The 17,146-nt window shown below is 40.3% G+C and overlaps 1 protein-coding gene across 3 annotated transcripts in view; it reads left to right on the top strand.

The window, feature by feature from the left end:
- The window catches only part of AKAP7 (A-kinase anchoring protein 7), a 141,315-nt gene that overhangs the window by 16,605 nt on the left and 107,564 nt on the right, over positions 1–17,146 (top strand). For all 3 annotated transcript variants that reach the window (XM_007190859.2, XM_007190860.2, XM_057528276.1), the window contains exon 4: positions 7,405–7,541. In XM_007190859.2, coding sequence (XP_007190921.2) covers positions 7,405–7,541 — 137 coding nt within the window. The remainder of the gene's footprint in view (positions 1–7,404; positions 7,542–17,146) is intronic.

Genomic DNA, 17,146 nt, shown 5'->3' with positions numbered 1-17,146 from the left:
GAAAAATTAATGTGGCATCAGTAATAGGAAATGGGACCAGCCAAATGGCCCACACTAAGAAACCCTTATATCTGACTGAGAGAGAAAACTGCAGTATCTAAGACTTCTAGAGCAGTGAGTTAGGAATTAAAATGCCTTAGGAAAGAACACCTCATTTGGATGACTGACTGTTTTTATATCTTGGCCCAATTTTACATATCTTAAGAGCTAGATCTGAATTTCTGTTTGATTGTGGGCTCTGATCTCTTAACTGGGCATATTTTCAGGTTGCTTTTCCCTTTATTTAACTAGAATGTTTCTACACAATGCTAATGAATTTTTAAAGATCAAAGCAAATGATATTGAAATCAAAGAAATAAATCTCAAAGAAAAAAATAAATTCTTTTAGGACACTCTAGGAAATATCTAGTCTGTGAGATACAGTTTAGTTGGGGAGAAAAACACATAAAAAGAGAAATGGTATTACCTAGCAATATAGGATTTTAGAATTTGATACAGGAAAGAATCAGACTTTGATTTTACTGGTACATAGTGGCGGGTTAACAATAAAATAGCCCTTAAAAGTGTTTAGCTGGGGCTTCCCTGGTGGCGCAGTGGTTGAGAATCTGCCTGCCAATGCAGGGGACACGGGTTCGAGCCCTGGTCTGGGAAGATCCCACATGCCGCGGAGCAACTGGGCCCGTGAGCCACAACTACTGAGCCTGCGCGTCTGGAGCCTGTGCTCCGCAACAAGAGAGGCCGCGATAGTGAGAGGCCCGCGCACCGCGATGAAGAGTGGCCCCCGCTCGCCGCAACTACAGAAAGCCCTCGCACAGAAACGAAGACCCAACACAGCCAAAAATAACTAAATAAGTAAATAAAAAATTAAAAATAGGCTGATTAGCAAACTTAATTATATCTGTTATCTTAAAAAAAAAAGTGTTTAGCTGATGCAAAGTTTAATGCAATCAGAAATTATATATTAAAATACTTGCGAGTTATTTGGACAGGTTTTCTCTGAGATTTAGGATCGCGTGTACCTATGTGAATGAGAAGAGAGCAGGGAGCCACAGGTGGTGCTATTTAAGCCAGCAGACAGAGGCCAGGCCCTGGGGAAACTGCCTGTGAAACAGGCCCAGGGACGTCCCCAAGGGTACATGATTTCTGATCGGAAGAGACGCCAGGTTCCTTATTTTGATTTTTTGTGTTTCACTCCAGCGTCTGTGAGTGTAGAAGTTGGGTGAGCCCTTCTCTAAGTTGCTTTGCTTAGGTCCTTCCTTCTCTCTTGCTCCTTGTCTACCTCTGTTCTTGGCCCTGCTGGTCGGAGCAGCAGCTCTGCAGCCCCTCTGAGCCTGCCCCAGCCCCTTCCAGCCCTGTGCAGGCTTCCCGCCTCCTCCAGTGATGACTGGTGGGGTGATGTGCTGGGATAGGGCTGGCAGGGAAGGGGACCAAGGGGAAAGAGGGTGGAGAGATTCTTTTCTTCTGCTACTTAGTTCAGGATTCAGGCTGCAAAGATGAGAGGAGGGGATGAGAGAACTGTTTGCAACCCTTAGTTTTCACCCCGCAAGCTGCTTTGTTTCACCCTGTAGCCTTTGTTTCTGCTTCTCAACTTCTTGGAGGTTCCGTAGAAAGTGAGGAGAGTACAGGCTTTGGAACCTGACAAACCTTGTTTGGATACCAGCTGGATTACAAACTCCACTGTGGATGTAGGTCAGGTTACTTAATTGCTGTAGTTTCAGTGTCTTCAGTTGTAAAATGGAGGTGATAATGATTATTTTCTAAATCCAAATCTGGACACATCACCTACATGCTTGTACACTTCAGTATTTTCCCATTGATATTAGGATGAAGACAAAGGCTTTACCATATTCTAGAAGGTTCTACATGGCTTGGCCTTTTCCACCTCAGCCCTCATTCCTTCTGCTTGAGCCCCTCTGGCCTTGCTTGAGCTTGCCAGTTTCCCTATGCCCTCTGGAAAGCCTTCCCTGGCTGGGAGTTTTCTTTCCTCTCCTTTTGATTTTGTTAATGCCAAAATTTCAGCTCAAACCTCTCCCACCCGTGACCACCCTGAGTAGGTCAACCCCCCCACCCCCGCCGCCCCCCCCCCCAAAAAAAAACCCACAACACTTTCATGGCTTTCCTTTTGTCATTTGTCATCCTTGAAATTTGACACTTGTTAATCTTCCTCACGAAGTTTTTCAGGTCGTTCCCAGTACCTAGGAGGGAGTTTGGCCAGAGTAGGCGCACACACACAAAATACTGTCATTTCAGGGTGGAAGATGTGTTTCTGGCATACCAAATTCCAACCAGAATGTTTAATAAATACAGTGTTACAAATGCTGGTTTTATAATACAGGTTCAATGGCAGTTTGTTTTCCAGGGGGTAGGGTGACTTGTAATAGTGGGGCACACAAGCTTCAAGTAACGTGGAAACCAAAGAATTTAATATTTCCCTCTCAAGAGACTTATTTGTGGGTAACAGAAAGCTTAATGCAAATATGGGGAGGAGGGCTAGGAATAGGACAAGACTAGGAGATACTTTTTATATCTTTCATATGAGCACCTTTTTTGTTTGTTTGTTTGAAAGTATCTAATGTTAATTTTCTGTTGAAACTACTTATGGGCTTTTGTTGGAAGGCCTGGGAAAAGGAGCAGCATTTATAACATTGTTTCAATGGGAGACTGTATTCCAAGTTCCAATTAAGTGACCTGCAAACAAGCTTTTGGAAGCTAGCACATTGACAATGAGCTGCTCTACTTTTGGCCTCTACTTGTTGGCATCTAGTTTTAAAGAAAAAAGTATTCAGACTTATATGGGTCTTTGATTTTTAAACACGTTATCAGACATTTGGAATGCTTTAGTTTTGGAAAATCATGATTTTCATATTTTTAAGAAATAGAATTGGAAAGTGAATTAGAATGACTGCATAAAAATATCCTAATTGCATGTATGTGAAAGTATGTGTTTCTCCACTACCTGCAATTACACATTAGTTTAAAAATAAAATAAGGATGAGAAATTTAATGGCATTATAATAAATCCTAAATATTTCTTAACTGGCTAGAATTGCTTAATTATTAGTTCTAGGTGGATTTGCCCATATGTTGGTTTTATATGCTTTCTTATGAGAGGTAATAATTTAAGGTGAGTCAACACTGAAAAATGCAAGGGAACAATCAGAAGCTGATTGAAATTAGGAGTGTATTAATTTTTTTGGTAAGATAATTGTTTTATACTAATGGAAAAATATGATGCTCTTTAGGGGTTTTAAAAGGCATTTGCTACATTTAATACTGTATGTCATCATTTTGTAATGTGAAAATTATTGGTCTTAGGAAAAGATGAAAAATGATTTGTGTGTTCTGTTCCTTTCTGGGAAATGTAGTCGTGAAAATACTTGATATCATCATGTATGTTAAACACTTGGTAGATATAGAAAATTCTCCTATTTTAGGATGTTTTAAAAATTTTTACTCATTGCTGTATCATCAAATTTTCAAGTTTTTTCCTTTGTGTAAACAAGCAAGAAAAATGACTATATTCAGCTTTGAAGAAAAGTTAGGTAGCAAATTGATGGGATAATTCTGTTAAATCTTAATGAGGCAGCAAATTTAGGAATAATTTATGTTAACAGCTTAGAAAAAATCCAAAAATAATGTCAAAAGATGAGGTCAAGGACATTCTCCTTCTGTGTGCTAGACTATAACTACTCTCCCTCATGAACTAACTTGAAGGCTTTTCCTTTGAGCTCATGTGTGCTTTGAATCAACTAGAAAGCTTAAAAGATAGAAAAATGAAATTTCTTATTGTGTCATTTTTAGGCATGTGGAACACGGCTTAGTGGTGAGGTTTAGCAGATTCGTGTCTGTTTTTATTCTCTAAATACAAAGAAACTACTCAATGAGTGAAAGAAATCTTTAAGATTTTAATAAGCTTTTATTTTTTAAAGTTTCTTTTAATATTCTACTTAAATATGGGTCTACAATATTAGGTTTAAAAAATGTGCATTGTGCAATACTGCCAGTGGCTGGGGATTATGATGACAGATACGCTTTAAAGGCTTTGTAGAATTTTAAACAGGGACTGTAAAAATTAGTTTCCTTTGGCCTTTAATGACATTGGTACTTTTTTAAAAAAAATTTATTTATTTGTATTTATTTTTGGCTGCGTTGGGTCTTTGTTGCTGTGCAGGGGCTTTTCTCTAGTTGCGGCGAGTGAGGGCTACTCTTCGTTGTGGTGAGCGGGCTTCTCATTGGGTGGCTTCTCTTGTTGCAGAGCACAGGCTCTAGGCACGCGGGCTTCAGTAGTTGTGGCACTCGGGCTCAGTAGTTGTGGCACATGGGCTTAGTTGCTCCGCGGCATGTGGGATCTTCCCAGACCAGGGCTTGAACCCGTGTCCCCTGCATTGGCAGGCAGATTCTTAACCACTGTGCCACCAGGGAAGCCTGACATTGGTACTTTTTAAAATGGCATACAGAGAAGACTCTGAAGTAGTTTCGTTTTTTCTTTTTCTCTTGTAAGAATATAATTAGTAATAAAATGCATTAAAATTTTTTTAAAGATGATATCAAGGAATATGTAAATTAATCTGGAGCATCAAAGCATAGTTAGAAATACATTACTTGATTAGATTATCTTTAGAATTTTCATAGGTTAAGGTTAATTTTGCATTATAAGTACTGTGTGACTTCAGAGAAATAGTCTTCAAAGTGTTTTACAAATTTTAATTTGCAATTTTACAAGCTACTGGATAATTCAAAGATATGAATGGTCTAAAACTATTTTTCACTAAATAGTAGGACATTGCACTAAAATGCTGAACATACAAATGGATGGAAGTTTTTGAGCATTGTCTTGAATTTACATATAATTAGTATTTGAGCTTAGAATGAAGACTCAGTTTTTATGAAAATGCAGATACTCTACCACTAAGTGCATGTGGCAAACCCCAGGTGTGACAATGAAAATGTCTCCAGGCATTGACAAATGTACCCTGGGGTAGAGAACCACTGATTTTAATAATATTGGCAGTGTTTCAGACCTTATATTAGGCAAATGGCGCAGAGCTTGCAAAGTGCTTTCCTGTAGCTTGTCTGCGTGACCTTTAACACATCCCTGTAAGTTTGGCAGTGCTTTACAATTGAAGAAACCAAGACTCACTGAGACTAGGTGACCTCTATGGGGTTCCACCTGCGGCAGACCTGGGGTTAAAATCCAGGATTTCTGATACAAGTCCAGTACCCTTAATTTGCATCACTCTGTATTAAAAAGTTCTCATCCTAAACCACTTTTTCACAATCAGTTAAGCCAGAATTACCATTTGTACCAGCTAAGATTTGAAGATGTAATTATACTGTTTTGAGGTCTGATATTCTTGAGCTCACATGATTTACTCGGCACTGGCTAGGCCCTTCCCACGTGAACCTGGACCCTCTTGAGCTGCTTCATCATTCCTGATAGCTGATCTCAGCACTTCATTGCACCTGGAAAAATCTCTCAAAAATTCATGTGTAAAATCCTCGCAGAGTAGTGTAGACTTATACTAAAGGCTTTTATGAGAGGGCCTGTGTGCTCTCTTACACAGGATCCAGTAAGACTTCCTCAGAATCTCCTTTAAATGCCCTTTTTTCCCTTGATGTTTCATGTCTTGAGTCACTGCCCACATGTCTGCCCCTCTCCTTGTCTCCTCTTGAAAACACATTACTTGTACCTCTTCCTGCACGGCTCTCTGGCCGCTTCCCCTTCTCCTCCTCACTCCTGGATCTTTTCCTCCAGGTATTTCCCTCATCTTTTCTCATGTATTGTAATTTATCCTTTTCTCAAATTCCTTTGCTATTTTGGGTATATGATCTTGAAAAGATCTTTTTAATCTTCTGTGTTTCAATTTATTTTAAGGGAGACAGTACCAATATCTTACCTCACAGGATCGGCGGGAGGCTTCAGTGAACTAATATATGTAAAATGCTCGCTCTAGTGCCTAGAACCTAGTGACCACACGAGAAAGGGTAGTTACTCTTGTGGTCTCAATGTTGTGTTTATTTTTATTACCAGGCACTGTGGTGAGATGGCGGGGTGGAAGAAATAGATGTTGTCCTCGGGGAGTTTACAATTTAGTTTTATCAATATAGAGGTAGAGGAAACGCTGACTCTGTAAGATCTTTGTGTACTATTGCTTTAGGAGCATTTTAATGATCAGGCTGTCAGTATTCTTTTGTTGGGTGTCGTGGAAGTGACATCTTCCCTTGGGAAATCTTGTGTTAGGTGTTACTGCATAACTTCCTACCAGGAAAACTCTGTTTCTCATGTTACTGTCCTCCAGGTTGCAAGGAATAGAGAAATGCTGAGGTTATTTTGGGTGATGTGGATTTATTGTAAAGATACGTGAGAAGTCAGATCCCAGGATAGCATCTCATGATTTGCCCAATCACATTCTGCAGATAATGGGAACATTGTTCAGGATGAAACAGCTTCTTCAGTATCAGAACAGCCTGCTGTGCTCATGATTCATTTGTTTCTTATCTCTGCTGTCTTTTTAGGGCTCTGCTTCTATTGCCAGCCCCCTCTCTCTTCCTTTTCTCTCTAATTCTGCTGCCTCTGGGCTTCTACGTGCGCTCTTTTCTCTGGGGATTGCTTGGTTTGCTAGTCCGAATTCAAACTATTTTCCAGTGCACTCACATTTAGAAGTTGACTAGAATTGTCTCCAACTGGAAATGGAGGAGGGAAAAGCCACCATTCCTCTTCTTTGTTCTTATTAGGCTGAGAGGGGAAGGCTGATGAGGGACCGGGGATTTTGCTTAGGTGCGGACTGTACAGTTTTTCTAACGTATGCGTTTAGACTTGTTTGCAGCTCTCTCTCCATGGTGATGCCCCTCCTCACATGTCTGGGGAAATGACAGTAGTCATTCCTGTTGAGATTATTGCTGTCCTAAAAAATCTTAAAGGCCATGAAGAATGGGTTCTCAGACACATTCACTTGGGGACAAATAAATATTACTGCCAACAGAAATGGAATGTTGTCTGCCAGTTTGACCTTTCTGTGGCAAGAATAAAACTTTTATTTTTAGGAAAGATCATAATTATAGTGAGTCATACTGTATATTCCAAGGATAAATTTCTGAAAAGATACATGGCCATTGAGAATTTTTCCACTCAACCAGTGGCCCAGTCTGTAAAAGAAGGGTGTTGGGCTTGAGGCTCTTAAAATGGACAAGCATCGTGTGATTTTTTTTAACTTATACATCCTATTAAACTTTCCAAGTCATTTCTCCAGGATATTTGAGAATAGTTAGACAATTAAGCATTGTTTGGTTGAAGGATCTTGACATCATTCTCATTTCATATGTTGCTTATTTTTCTTCTCGATTTCAGTGTTACCATAAGGAAATTTTGCTTATCTAATCTCTGTTTTGTCTGTGTGTGATTAGATTACAAAAGGAATTAAGATCCTGCAAAATGCAATAATACAACAAGATCAGCGACTGGCCAAAGCAATGAGCAGTGATGGTTCCTTTCATATTACCCTGCTAGTGATGCAGTTATTAAATGAAGATGAAATAAACATGTGAGTAATACATCTTTCTGGAATATTGTTTTCCAAGTTATTACTGTAATTTGAGTAATCATAGCAGAACCAAAAGAGGCATTGAAATTCTAAAGAAGTATTCTTTTTTTTTTGAGAAGTATTCTTTATTATAATTTGTTCCAGTTAATAAGCCAATGTACAGAATTAGCCATATAAATATTCTTCCTGATCTACACTTTTTTTTTGGGCTATGCTGCTGCGTGGCGTGCAAGATCCTAGTTCCCTGACCAGGGATCGAACCCGTGCCCCCTGCAGTGGAAGAGCAGAGCCCTAACCACTGAACCACCAGGGAATTCCCCTTAATCTATACTTTTAAACTGTTATTGTTATCAGATGCATTGGTTATGCAGTTATTTTATCTATGTTAATTATGTAAGCACTCTGGAGTCTGACCATTTAGGTTAGGATTCCAGGTAAAGATTCTGGAACCATTGCCCAACCATGTCTTAACAGCTGCCCAATTTTGGGCAAATCATTTACTTTTTAAATAAATGGAGAAAATAATAGTACTAATACATGTAAGAACTCTTAGTATAGGGCCTGGCACATAGCAGGCACTTGATATTGTTAGCTATTAGAGCTGTCATTTACTAGATTAACGGACAATTTCAGTTTTACTTCCTTCATTCCTAGAGTACCTGTACACCCTGAACCTCCAAACCCAGAGCTGTACCATAAAAGTTGAGTATTAGTCATTGACTGCTGCTTTCCAGCCCGGAGTGGAGAAACCTTGCTCTTCCTCAAATTCTCTGGGATATTCTGTCTGTCGGTATGAGCGCCCCTTGCCCTGTTAGCCCCTGTATAGCCCTCTGGATTAAGCTCAAGCATAAGCTCTTTGGAAGGCCAAAACCAGAATTACAGGTTACAGGTTACTTCTGTTTTCTACCCTGACATATAGTCTCCTGAGGGAATGAAGAACAAGGCTTGGATTGGGAAGGGGGTGAGGAAAAGGAAAAATAAAAGGGAGAAAACAATAAATTAGTAACTCAAAATATACAGTCAAATTATGATTCGGGTAGTGATGTCTTTTTAAATAGTAGAACCGCATGTTTTTAGGGATTAGTCTTCTGATCTATCTCAACATGATCCACCCAAGGGCAGGTCTTGAGCACCCTGCAGTGACAGAGAGGACCAGAAGATTTTACTTAATTCATTTTCACTGTTCACTTTGCCAATCAGAAGAAAAAAGAAATACTCTGATGCTCTTAAAAGAAGCCAGAGAAGATGTGACACAAGATGAAAGCCTGAGAGAAAATGAGTGGTCCCCTGTGTGTTAGGATGGTAGACTAGTCAGGGTTCCCCAGAGACACAGAACCAATAGGATGGATGTCCATTTGGATATCTAGATATATTGATATATCTGTATCTACAGCTGTAGCTCTATAGAGAGAGATTTATTTTAAGGAATTAGCTCACATGACCGTGGGGGGCTGGCAAGTCCACACTCTGCAAGGCAGCCTGGCAAGCGTCAGACCCAGGCGAGGGTTGACAATATAGGCTCAAGCCCAAAGGCGGCCTGGAGGAATAATTCCTTCTTCCTTGGGGGACCTCAGTCTTTTCTCTTAAGGCCTGCAACTGATTGGATGAAGCCCATCCACATTCTGGGGGATGATCTGCTTTCCTCAGGGTCTACTGATTGAAATGTTCATCACATCTAAAAGAATTCCTTCACAACAACATCTAGACTGGTGTTTGACCAAACACTAGGTATCATGGCCTCAGTTGACGCATAAAATTAACCAACACAAATGGCAAGAGCAGGAGCAAAGACTGAGCTGGTTTCAGGGGTGGCAAGTAGGAGACGCTGAACCAGTGATTAATTCAGAGGGACCGCACGTGGTCAGTGAAACCACAGCCAGCTTGGCGGAGGGTTGTCGTCCAGGATGGGAAGGAGTCTAGAGGCCCTCTGGTGCTGGGCGGAGTGAGCAAGTCAGAGGAAGAGGCACGAAGCCGGACACATCCTGGCTCCCCTTTTGGGGCTGACTGTTCCAACCAGTGTTGGAGCAGAGAATGGGGAGTGACAGAGACACTCACCTTGGTTTGGGGTTCTCAGGGTGTAGCTGGGAAAAGCTCAAGCTCTTTAGAGAAGTTCCTGTTCAATAATGCTGGAAGAATGTGCTACCACACAGCTGGTAGATCAGAATCGAGGGAGATTTCTAACACCTGGACCTGAGGTAGTTCCTTCAATTCCCCATTGCCCATCAAGGTATACAGACGGATCCAGAAATTTCTTTGTGCCCTGGTGGGTAGACTTGGAAGTTGAGAGAGAATCGGTGGTTCGGAAGGAGCAGGATGAGGGACAGCAACACTGCTGCATGTCCGTGTGTCTTGATCAGAGACCCCAGCGGGGATCCTGTGCTTCAGCAGCACATGCCAGTGCAATGCCCAGAAAGAACAGGTGGGCTTTCACAGACACCAGTGTAGGGCACCCAGGGATATGACCAGACCAGTCGCCCTGAAATAGGACTCTCTTAGGACCCAAACAGCAAGCAGATCAAAGAGCTTCTTCAGTCCTCTTAGAAGAGTATGCTGGATTCCCTGGGAAGGGGGAGGGGAGAGGGAAGGGAAAAGCAATCCTGAAAGGAGGTTTGAATTAACTGAATAACTGTACCCCAAAGAGACCTTTTTAAACCAGAGAAGACTGAGTTACCATTGATTGATAAGTTTAGGGTTTATCTCTCTTATCGGAAATGGGTCTTGGCTATGGCATGTATATATATTTCAGTCTCTGCACCTCAACCACGATTCCCCAAACAAATGTTATTTTAGGAGCTTCCCTGGTGGCACAGTGGTTGAGAATCTGCCTGCTAATGCAGGGGGCATGGGTTCGAGCCCTGGTCTGGGAGGATCCCACATGCCGCGGAGCAACTAGGCCATGAGCCACAATTACTGAGCCTGCGCGTCTGGAGCCTGTGCTCCGCAACAAGAGAGGCCGCGATAGTGAGAGGCCCGCGCACCGCGATGAAGAGTGGCCCCTGCTCGCCACAACTAGAGAAAGCCCTCGCGCAGAAACGAAGACCCAACACAACCAAAAATAAATAAATAAATAAAAAGCTGAGCTCTCTGAATTAAAAAAAAAAAAATGTTATTTTATTTTATTTCCTTAACAAGTGTTCTGAGTCAGGCAGCACAGAAATGTCACCTTTTTTATACATTGGAGGAAACTGGCAGTCCTAGGAATTAAGCGAATGCGGGTCAGTAGACAAGCCAGAACTAATCAGTTTTCTATTATTATTCCATGGAGTGTGATTGTGAAGGATGGAGAGGTAGAGGGAGAGGAGTGGGATGGGGACAGGAGGGAGAAGATGAGCACGAGTGCATGAAGGGCGGGAGAGATGAGTCTGCTGGAAGTACAAACGGCCTCCTGTGTCTCAGTGGCCTCTACTGATGGGCACGTAACTGACTAGAAATACTGTTAAGTGGTGTGCAGTCGGGTTGGGGTGAGGGGGTGGGTATGTTCTCAATGTATTATAATGTTTACATTTCTCAGTGGAGGTGAGACTGCCTTCTCTAGGAGACTTTTTTTTTTAAACATCTTTATTGTAGTATAATTGCTTTACAATGCTGTTAGTTTCTGCTGTATAACAAAGTGAATCAGCTATATGTATACATATATCCCCATATCCCCTCCCTCATGCACCTCCCTCCCACCCTCCCTACCCCACCCCTCTAGGTGGTCAGAAAGCACCGAGCTGATCTCCCTGTGCTATGTGGCTGCTTCCCACTAGCTATCTATTTTACATTTGGTAGTGTATATATGTCAGTGCTACTCTCTCACTTCGTCCCAGCTTCCCCTTCCTCGTGTCCTCAAGTTCATTCTGTACATCTGCATCTTTATTCCTGTCCTGCCCCTAGGTTCATCAGAACCATTTTTTTTTTTAGGTTCCATATATATGTGATAGCATGCGGTATTTGTTTTGCTCTTTCTGACTTCACTCTGTATGACAGACTCTAGGTCTATCCACCTCACTACAAATACCTCCATTTCATTTCTTTTTGTGGCTGAGCAATATTCCATTGTATATATGTGCCACATCTTCTTTATCCATTCATCTGTTGATGAACATGTAGATTGCTTCCATGTCCTGGCTATTGTAAATAGTGCTGCAATGAACACTGTGGTACATGCTTCTTTTTGAATTATGGTTTTCTCAGGGTATATGCCCAGTAGTGGGATTGCTGGGTCATACAGTAGTCCTATTTTTAGTTTTTTGAGGAACCTCCACACTGTTCTCCATGGTGGCTGTATCAATTTACATTCCCACCAACAGTGCAAGAGGGTTCCCTTTTCTCCACACCGTCTCCAGCATTTATTGTTTGTATATTTTTGATGATGGCCATTCTGACTAGTGTGAGGTGATACCTCATTGTACTTTTGATTTGCATTTCTCTAATGATTAATGATGTTGAACATCCTTTCATGTGTTTGTTGGCCATCTATATGTCTTCTTTGGAGAAATGTCTATGTAGGTCTTCTGCCCATTTTTGGATTGGGTTGTTTGTTTTTTTGATATTGAGCTGCATGAGCTGCTTGTATATTTTGGAGATTAATCCTTTGTCCGTTGCTTCGTTTGCAAATATTTTCTCCCATTGTGAGGATTGTCTTTTCGTCTTGTTTATGGTTTCCTTTGCTGTGCAAAAGCTTTTGTTTCATTAGGTCCCATTTGTTTATTTTTGTTTTTATTTCCATTTCTCTAGGAGGTGGGTCCAAAAGGATCTTGCTGTGGTTTATGTCAGAGAGTGTTCTGCCTATGTTTTCCTCTAAGAGTTTGATAGTGTCTGGCCTTACATTTAGGTCTTTAATCCATTTTGAGTTTATTTTTGTGTATTGTGTTAGGAAGTGTTCTAATTTCATTCTTTGACCTGTAGCTGTCCAGTTTTCCCAGCACCACTTATTGAAGAGGCTGTCTTTTCTCCATTGTATATTCTTGCCTCCTTTATCAAAGATAAGGTGACCATATGTGCATGGGTTTATCTCTGGGCTTTCTTTCCTGTTCCATTGATCTATATTTCTGTGTTTGTGCCAGTACCATACTGTCTTGATTAGTGTAGCTTTGTAGTGTGGTCTGAAGTCATGGAGCCTAATTCCTCCAGCTCCATTTTTCTTTCTCAAGATTGCTTTGGCTATTTGGGGTCTTTTGTGTTTTCATACAAATTGTGCAATTTTTTGTTCTAGTTCTGTGAAAAATGCCATTGGTAGTTTGATAAGGATTGCATTGAATCTGTAGATTGCTTTGGGTAGTATAGTCATTTTCACAATGTTGATTCTTCCAATCCAGGAACATGGTATATCTCTCCATCTGTTTGTACCATCTTTAATTTCTTTCATCAGTGTCTTATAGTTTTATGTGTCTTATAGACCTGCATACAGGTCTTTTGTCTCCTTAGGTAGGTTTATTCCTAGGTATTTTATTCTTTTTGTTGCAATGGTAAATGGGAGTGTTTCCTTAATTTCTGTTTCAGATTTTTCATCAGTAGTGTTTAGGAATGCAAGAGATTTCTGTGCATTAATTTTGTATCCTGCTACTCTATGAGATTCATTGATTAGCTCTAGTAGTTTTCTGGTAACATCTTTAGGATTCTCTATGTATAACATCATGTCATCTGCAAACAGTGACAGTTTTACTTCTTCTTTTCCAATTTGGATTCCTTTTATTTCTTTTTCTTCTCTGATTGCTGTGACTAAAATTTCCAAAACTATGTTGAATAATAGTGGTGAGAGTGGGCAACCTTGTCTTGTTTCTGATCTTAGAGGAAATGGTTTCAGTTTTTCACCATTGAGAACGATGTTGACTATGGCTTTGTCATATATGGCCTTTATTATGTTGAGGTAGGTTTCCTCTATGCCGATTTTCTGGAGAGTTTTTATCATAAATGTGTGTTGATTTTGTTGAAAGCTTTTTCTGCATCTATTGAGATTATCATATGGTTTTTATCCTTCATTTCATTAACGTGGTGTACCACCTTGATTGATTTGATATATTGAAGAATCCTTGCATTCCTGGGATAAACCCCATTTGATCATGGTGTATGATCCTTTTAATGAGCTGTTGGATTCTGTTTGCTAGTATTTTTTTGAGGATTTTTACATCTGTGTTCATCAGTGATATTGGCCTGTAGTTTTCTTTTTTTGTGACATCTTTGTCAGGTTTTGGTATTAGGGTGATGGTGGCCTCGTAGAATGAGTTTGGGAGTGTTCCTCCCTCTGCTATATTTTGGAAGAGTTTGAGAAGGATAGGTGTTAGCTCTTCTCTAAATGTATGATAGAATTTGCCTGTGAATCTATCTGGTCCTGGGCTTTTGTTTGTTGGAAGATTTTTAATCACAGTTTCAATTTCAGTTCTTGTGATCGGTCTGTTTATATTTTCTGTTTCTTCTTGGTTCATTCTCGGAAGGTTGTGCTTTTCTAAGAATTTGTCCATTTCTTCCAGGTTGTCCATTTTATTGGCATATAGTTGCTTGTAGTAATCTCTCATGATCCTTTGTATTTTTGCAGTGTCAGTTGTTACTTCTTTTTCATTTCCTATTCTGTGATTTGAATCTTCTCCCTTTTTTCCTTGATGAGTCTGGCTAATGGTTTATCAATTTTGTTTATCTTCTCAAAGAACCAGCATTTAGTTTTATTTATCTTTGCTATTGTTTCCTTCATTTCTTTTTCGTTTATATTTGATCTGATCTTTGTGATTTCTTTCCTTCTGCTAACTTTGGTTTTTTTTTTTTTTTTTTTTGTTCTTCTTTCTGTAATTGTTTTAGGTGTAAGGTTAGGTTGTTTATTTGAGATTTTTCTTGTTCTTGAGGTAGGGTTGTATTGCTTTAAACTTCCCTCTTAGAACTGCTTTTGCTGCATCCTGTAGGTTTTGGATCGTTGTGTTTTCATTGTCATTTGTTTCTAGGAATTTTTTATTTCTTCAGTGATCTCTTGGTTATTTAGTAGTGTATTGTTTAGCCTCCATGTGTTTGTATTTTTTACAGATTTTTTCCTGTAATTGATATCTAGTCTCATAGCCTCTTAGTCAGAAAAGATACTTGATACAATTTCAGTTTTCTTAAATTTACCAAGGCTTGATTTGTGACCCAAGATATGATCTATCCTGGAGGAGGTTCCATGAGCACTTGAGAATAAAGTGTATTCTGTTGTTTTGGGATGGAATGTCCTATAAATATCAATTAAGTCCATCTTGTTTAATGTGCCATTTAAAGCTTTTGTTTCCTTATTCATTTTTCATTTTGGATGATCTGTCCATTGGTGAAAGTGGGGTGTTAAAGTCCCCTACTGTGATTGTGTTACTGTCAGTTTCCCCTTTTATGGCTGTTAGCATTTGCCTTAAGTATTGAGGTGCTCCTATTTTGGGTGCATAAATATTTACAATTGTTGTATCTTCTTCTTGGATTGATTCCTTGATCATTATATAGTGTCCTTCTTTGTCTCTTGTAATAGTGTTTATTTTAAAGTCTATTTTGTCTGATATGAGAATTGCTACTCCAGCTTTCTTTTGATTTCCATTTGCATGGAGTATCTTTTTCCATCCTCCCATTTTCACTCTGTATGTGTCCCTAGGTCTGAAGTGGGTCTCTTGTGGACAGCATATATACGGGTCTTATTTTTGTATCCATTCAGCCAATCTGTGTATTTTGGTTGGAACATTTAATCCATTTACATTTAAGGTAATTATCGGTATGTATGTTCCTGTTACCATTTTCTAATTGTTTTGGGTTTGTTTTTGTAGGACTTTCCGTCTCTTGTGTTTCCTGCCTAGAGAAGTTCCTTTAGCATTTGTTGTAGAGCTGGTTTGGTGGTGCTGAATTCTCTTAGTTTTGGCTTGTCTGTAAAGCTTTTGATTTCTCCATCGAATCTGAATGAGATCCTTGCTGAGTAGAGTAATCTTGGTTGTAAGTTTTTCCCTTTCATCACTTTAAATATGTCCTGCCACTCCCTTCTGGCTTGCAGTGTTTCTGCTGAAAGATCAGCTGTTAACCTTATGGGGATTCCCTTGTATGTTATTTGTTGCTTTTCCCTTGCTGCTTTTAATATTTTTTCTTTGTATTTAATTTTTGATAGTTTGATTATTATGTGTCTTGGCATGTTTCTCCTTGGATTTATCCTGTATGGGACTCTCTATGCTTGCTGGACTTTATTGACTATTTCCTTTCCCATGTTAGGGAAGTTTGCAAATGTAATCTCTCCATATATTTTCTCAGACCCTCTCTTTTTCTCTTCTTCTTCTGGGACCCCTGTAATTCAAATGTTGGTGCATTTAATATTGTCCCCGAGGTGTCTGAGATTGTCCTCAATTCTTTTCATTCTTTTTTCTTTATTCTGCTCTGCAGTAGTTATTTCCACTATTTTATCTTCTAGGTCACTTATCTGTTCTTCTGCCTCAGTTATTCTGCTATTGATTCCTTTTAGAGAATTTTTAATTTCATTTATTGTGTTGTTCATCATTGTTTGTTTGCTCTTTAGTTCTTCTAGGTCCTTGTTAAACATTTCTTGTATTTATTCTATTTCCACGATTTTGGATCATCTTTACTATCATTACTCTGAAATCTTTTTCAGGTAGACTGCGTATTTGCTCTTCATTTGTTTGGTCTGGTGGGATTTACCTTGCTCCTTCATCTGCTGCATATTTCTCTGTCTTCTTATTTTGTTTAACTTACTGTGTTTGGGGTCTCCTTTACACAGGCTGCAGGTTCGTAGTTCCTGTTGTTTTTGGTGTCTGCCCCCAGTGGGTGAGGTTGGTTCAGTGGCTTGTGTAGGCTTCCTGGTGGAGGGGACTGGTGCCTGTGTTATGGTAGGTGGGGCTGGATCTTGTCTTTCTCGTGGGCAGGGCCACGTCTGGTGGTGTGTTTGGGGGTGTCTGTGAAGTTAGTATGATTTTAGGCAGCCTCTCTCCTGATGGGTGGGGTTGTGTTCCTGTCTTGCTAGTTGTTTGGCCTGGGGCGTCCAGTGCTGTAGTTTGCTAGCTGTTGGGTGGAGCTGGGTCTTAGTGTTGAGATGGAGATCTCTGGGAGAGCTCTCGCCGATTGATATTACGTGGGGCCGGGTGGTCTCTGGGGGTCCAGAACTTGGCTCTTCCACCTCAGAGGCTCAGGCCTGACACCAGCCCGGAGTACCAAGACCCTGTCAACCACATGGCTCAGAAGAAAAGGGAGAAAGAAAGAAAGAAAGGGAGGGAGGGAGGGAGGGAGGGAGATTATTTTAAAAAATAATAATAAAAAGAGAAAGAGAGCAACCAATCCAATAAAGAAATCCACCAATGATAACAAGCACTAAACACTAAACTAAGATAAATATAAAAATCAGAAACAAGACAGTCGCAGACAGCAAACGCCATGTCTACAGTTGCTCCCAATGTCCACCGCCTCAATTTTGGGATGATTCGTTGTCTATTCAGGTGTTCCACAGATGCAGGGTACATCAAGTTGATTGATTTGTTGGGGGTGGGGATTTAGTCTGCTGCTTCTGAGGCTGCTGGGAGAGATTTCCCTTTCTCTTCTTTGTTTGCTCAGCTCCTGGGGTTCAGCTTCGGTTTTGGCCCTGCCTCTGCGTGTAGGTTGCCCTCAGGCTTCTGTTCCCACCCAGACAG

This window comes from Balaenoptera acutorostrata, chromosome 14, assembly GCF_949987535.1.
Source record: "Balaenoptera acutorostrata chromosome 14, mBalAcu1.1, whole genome shotgun sequence".
Classification (NCBI taxonomy): Eukaryota; Metazoa; Chordata; class Mammalia; order Artiodactyla; family Balaenopteridae; genus Balaenoptera; species Balaenoptera acutorostrata.
Note: the sequence above shows the minus strand (reverse complement) of the source record. Positions and strands in the feature narration are given on the sequence as shown.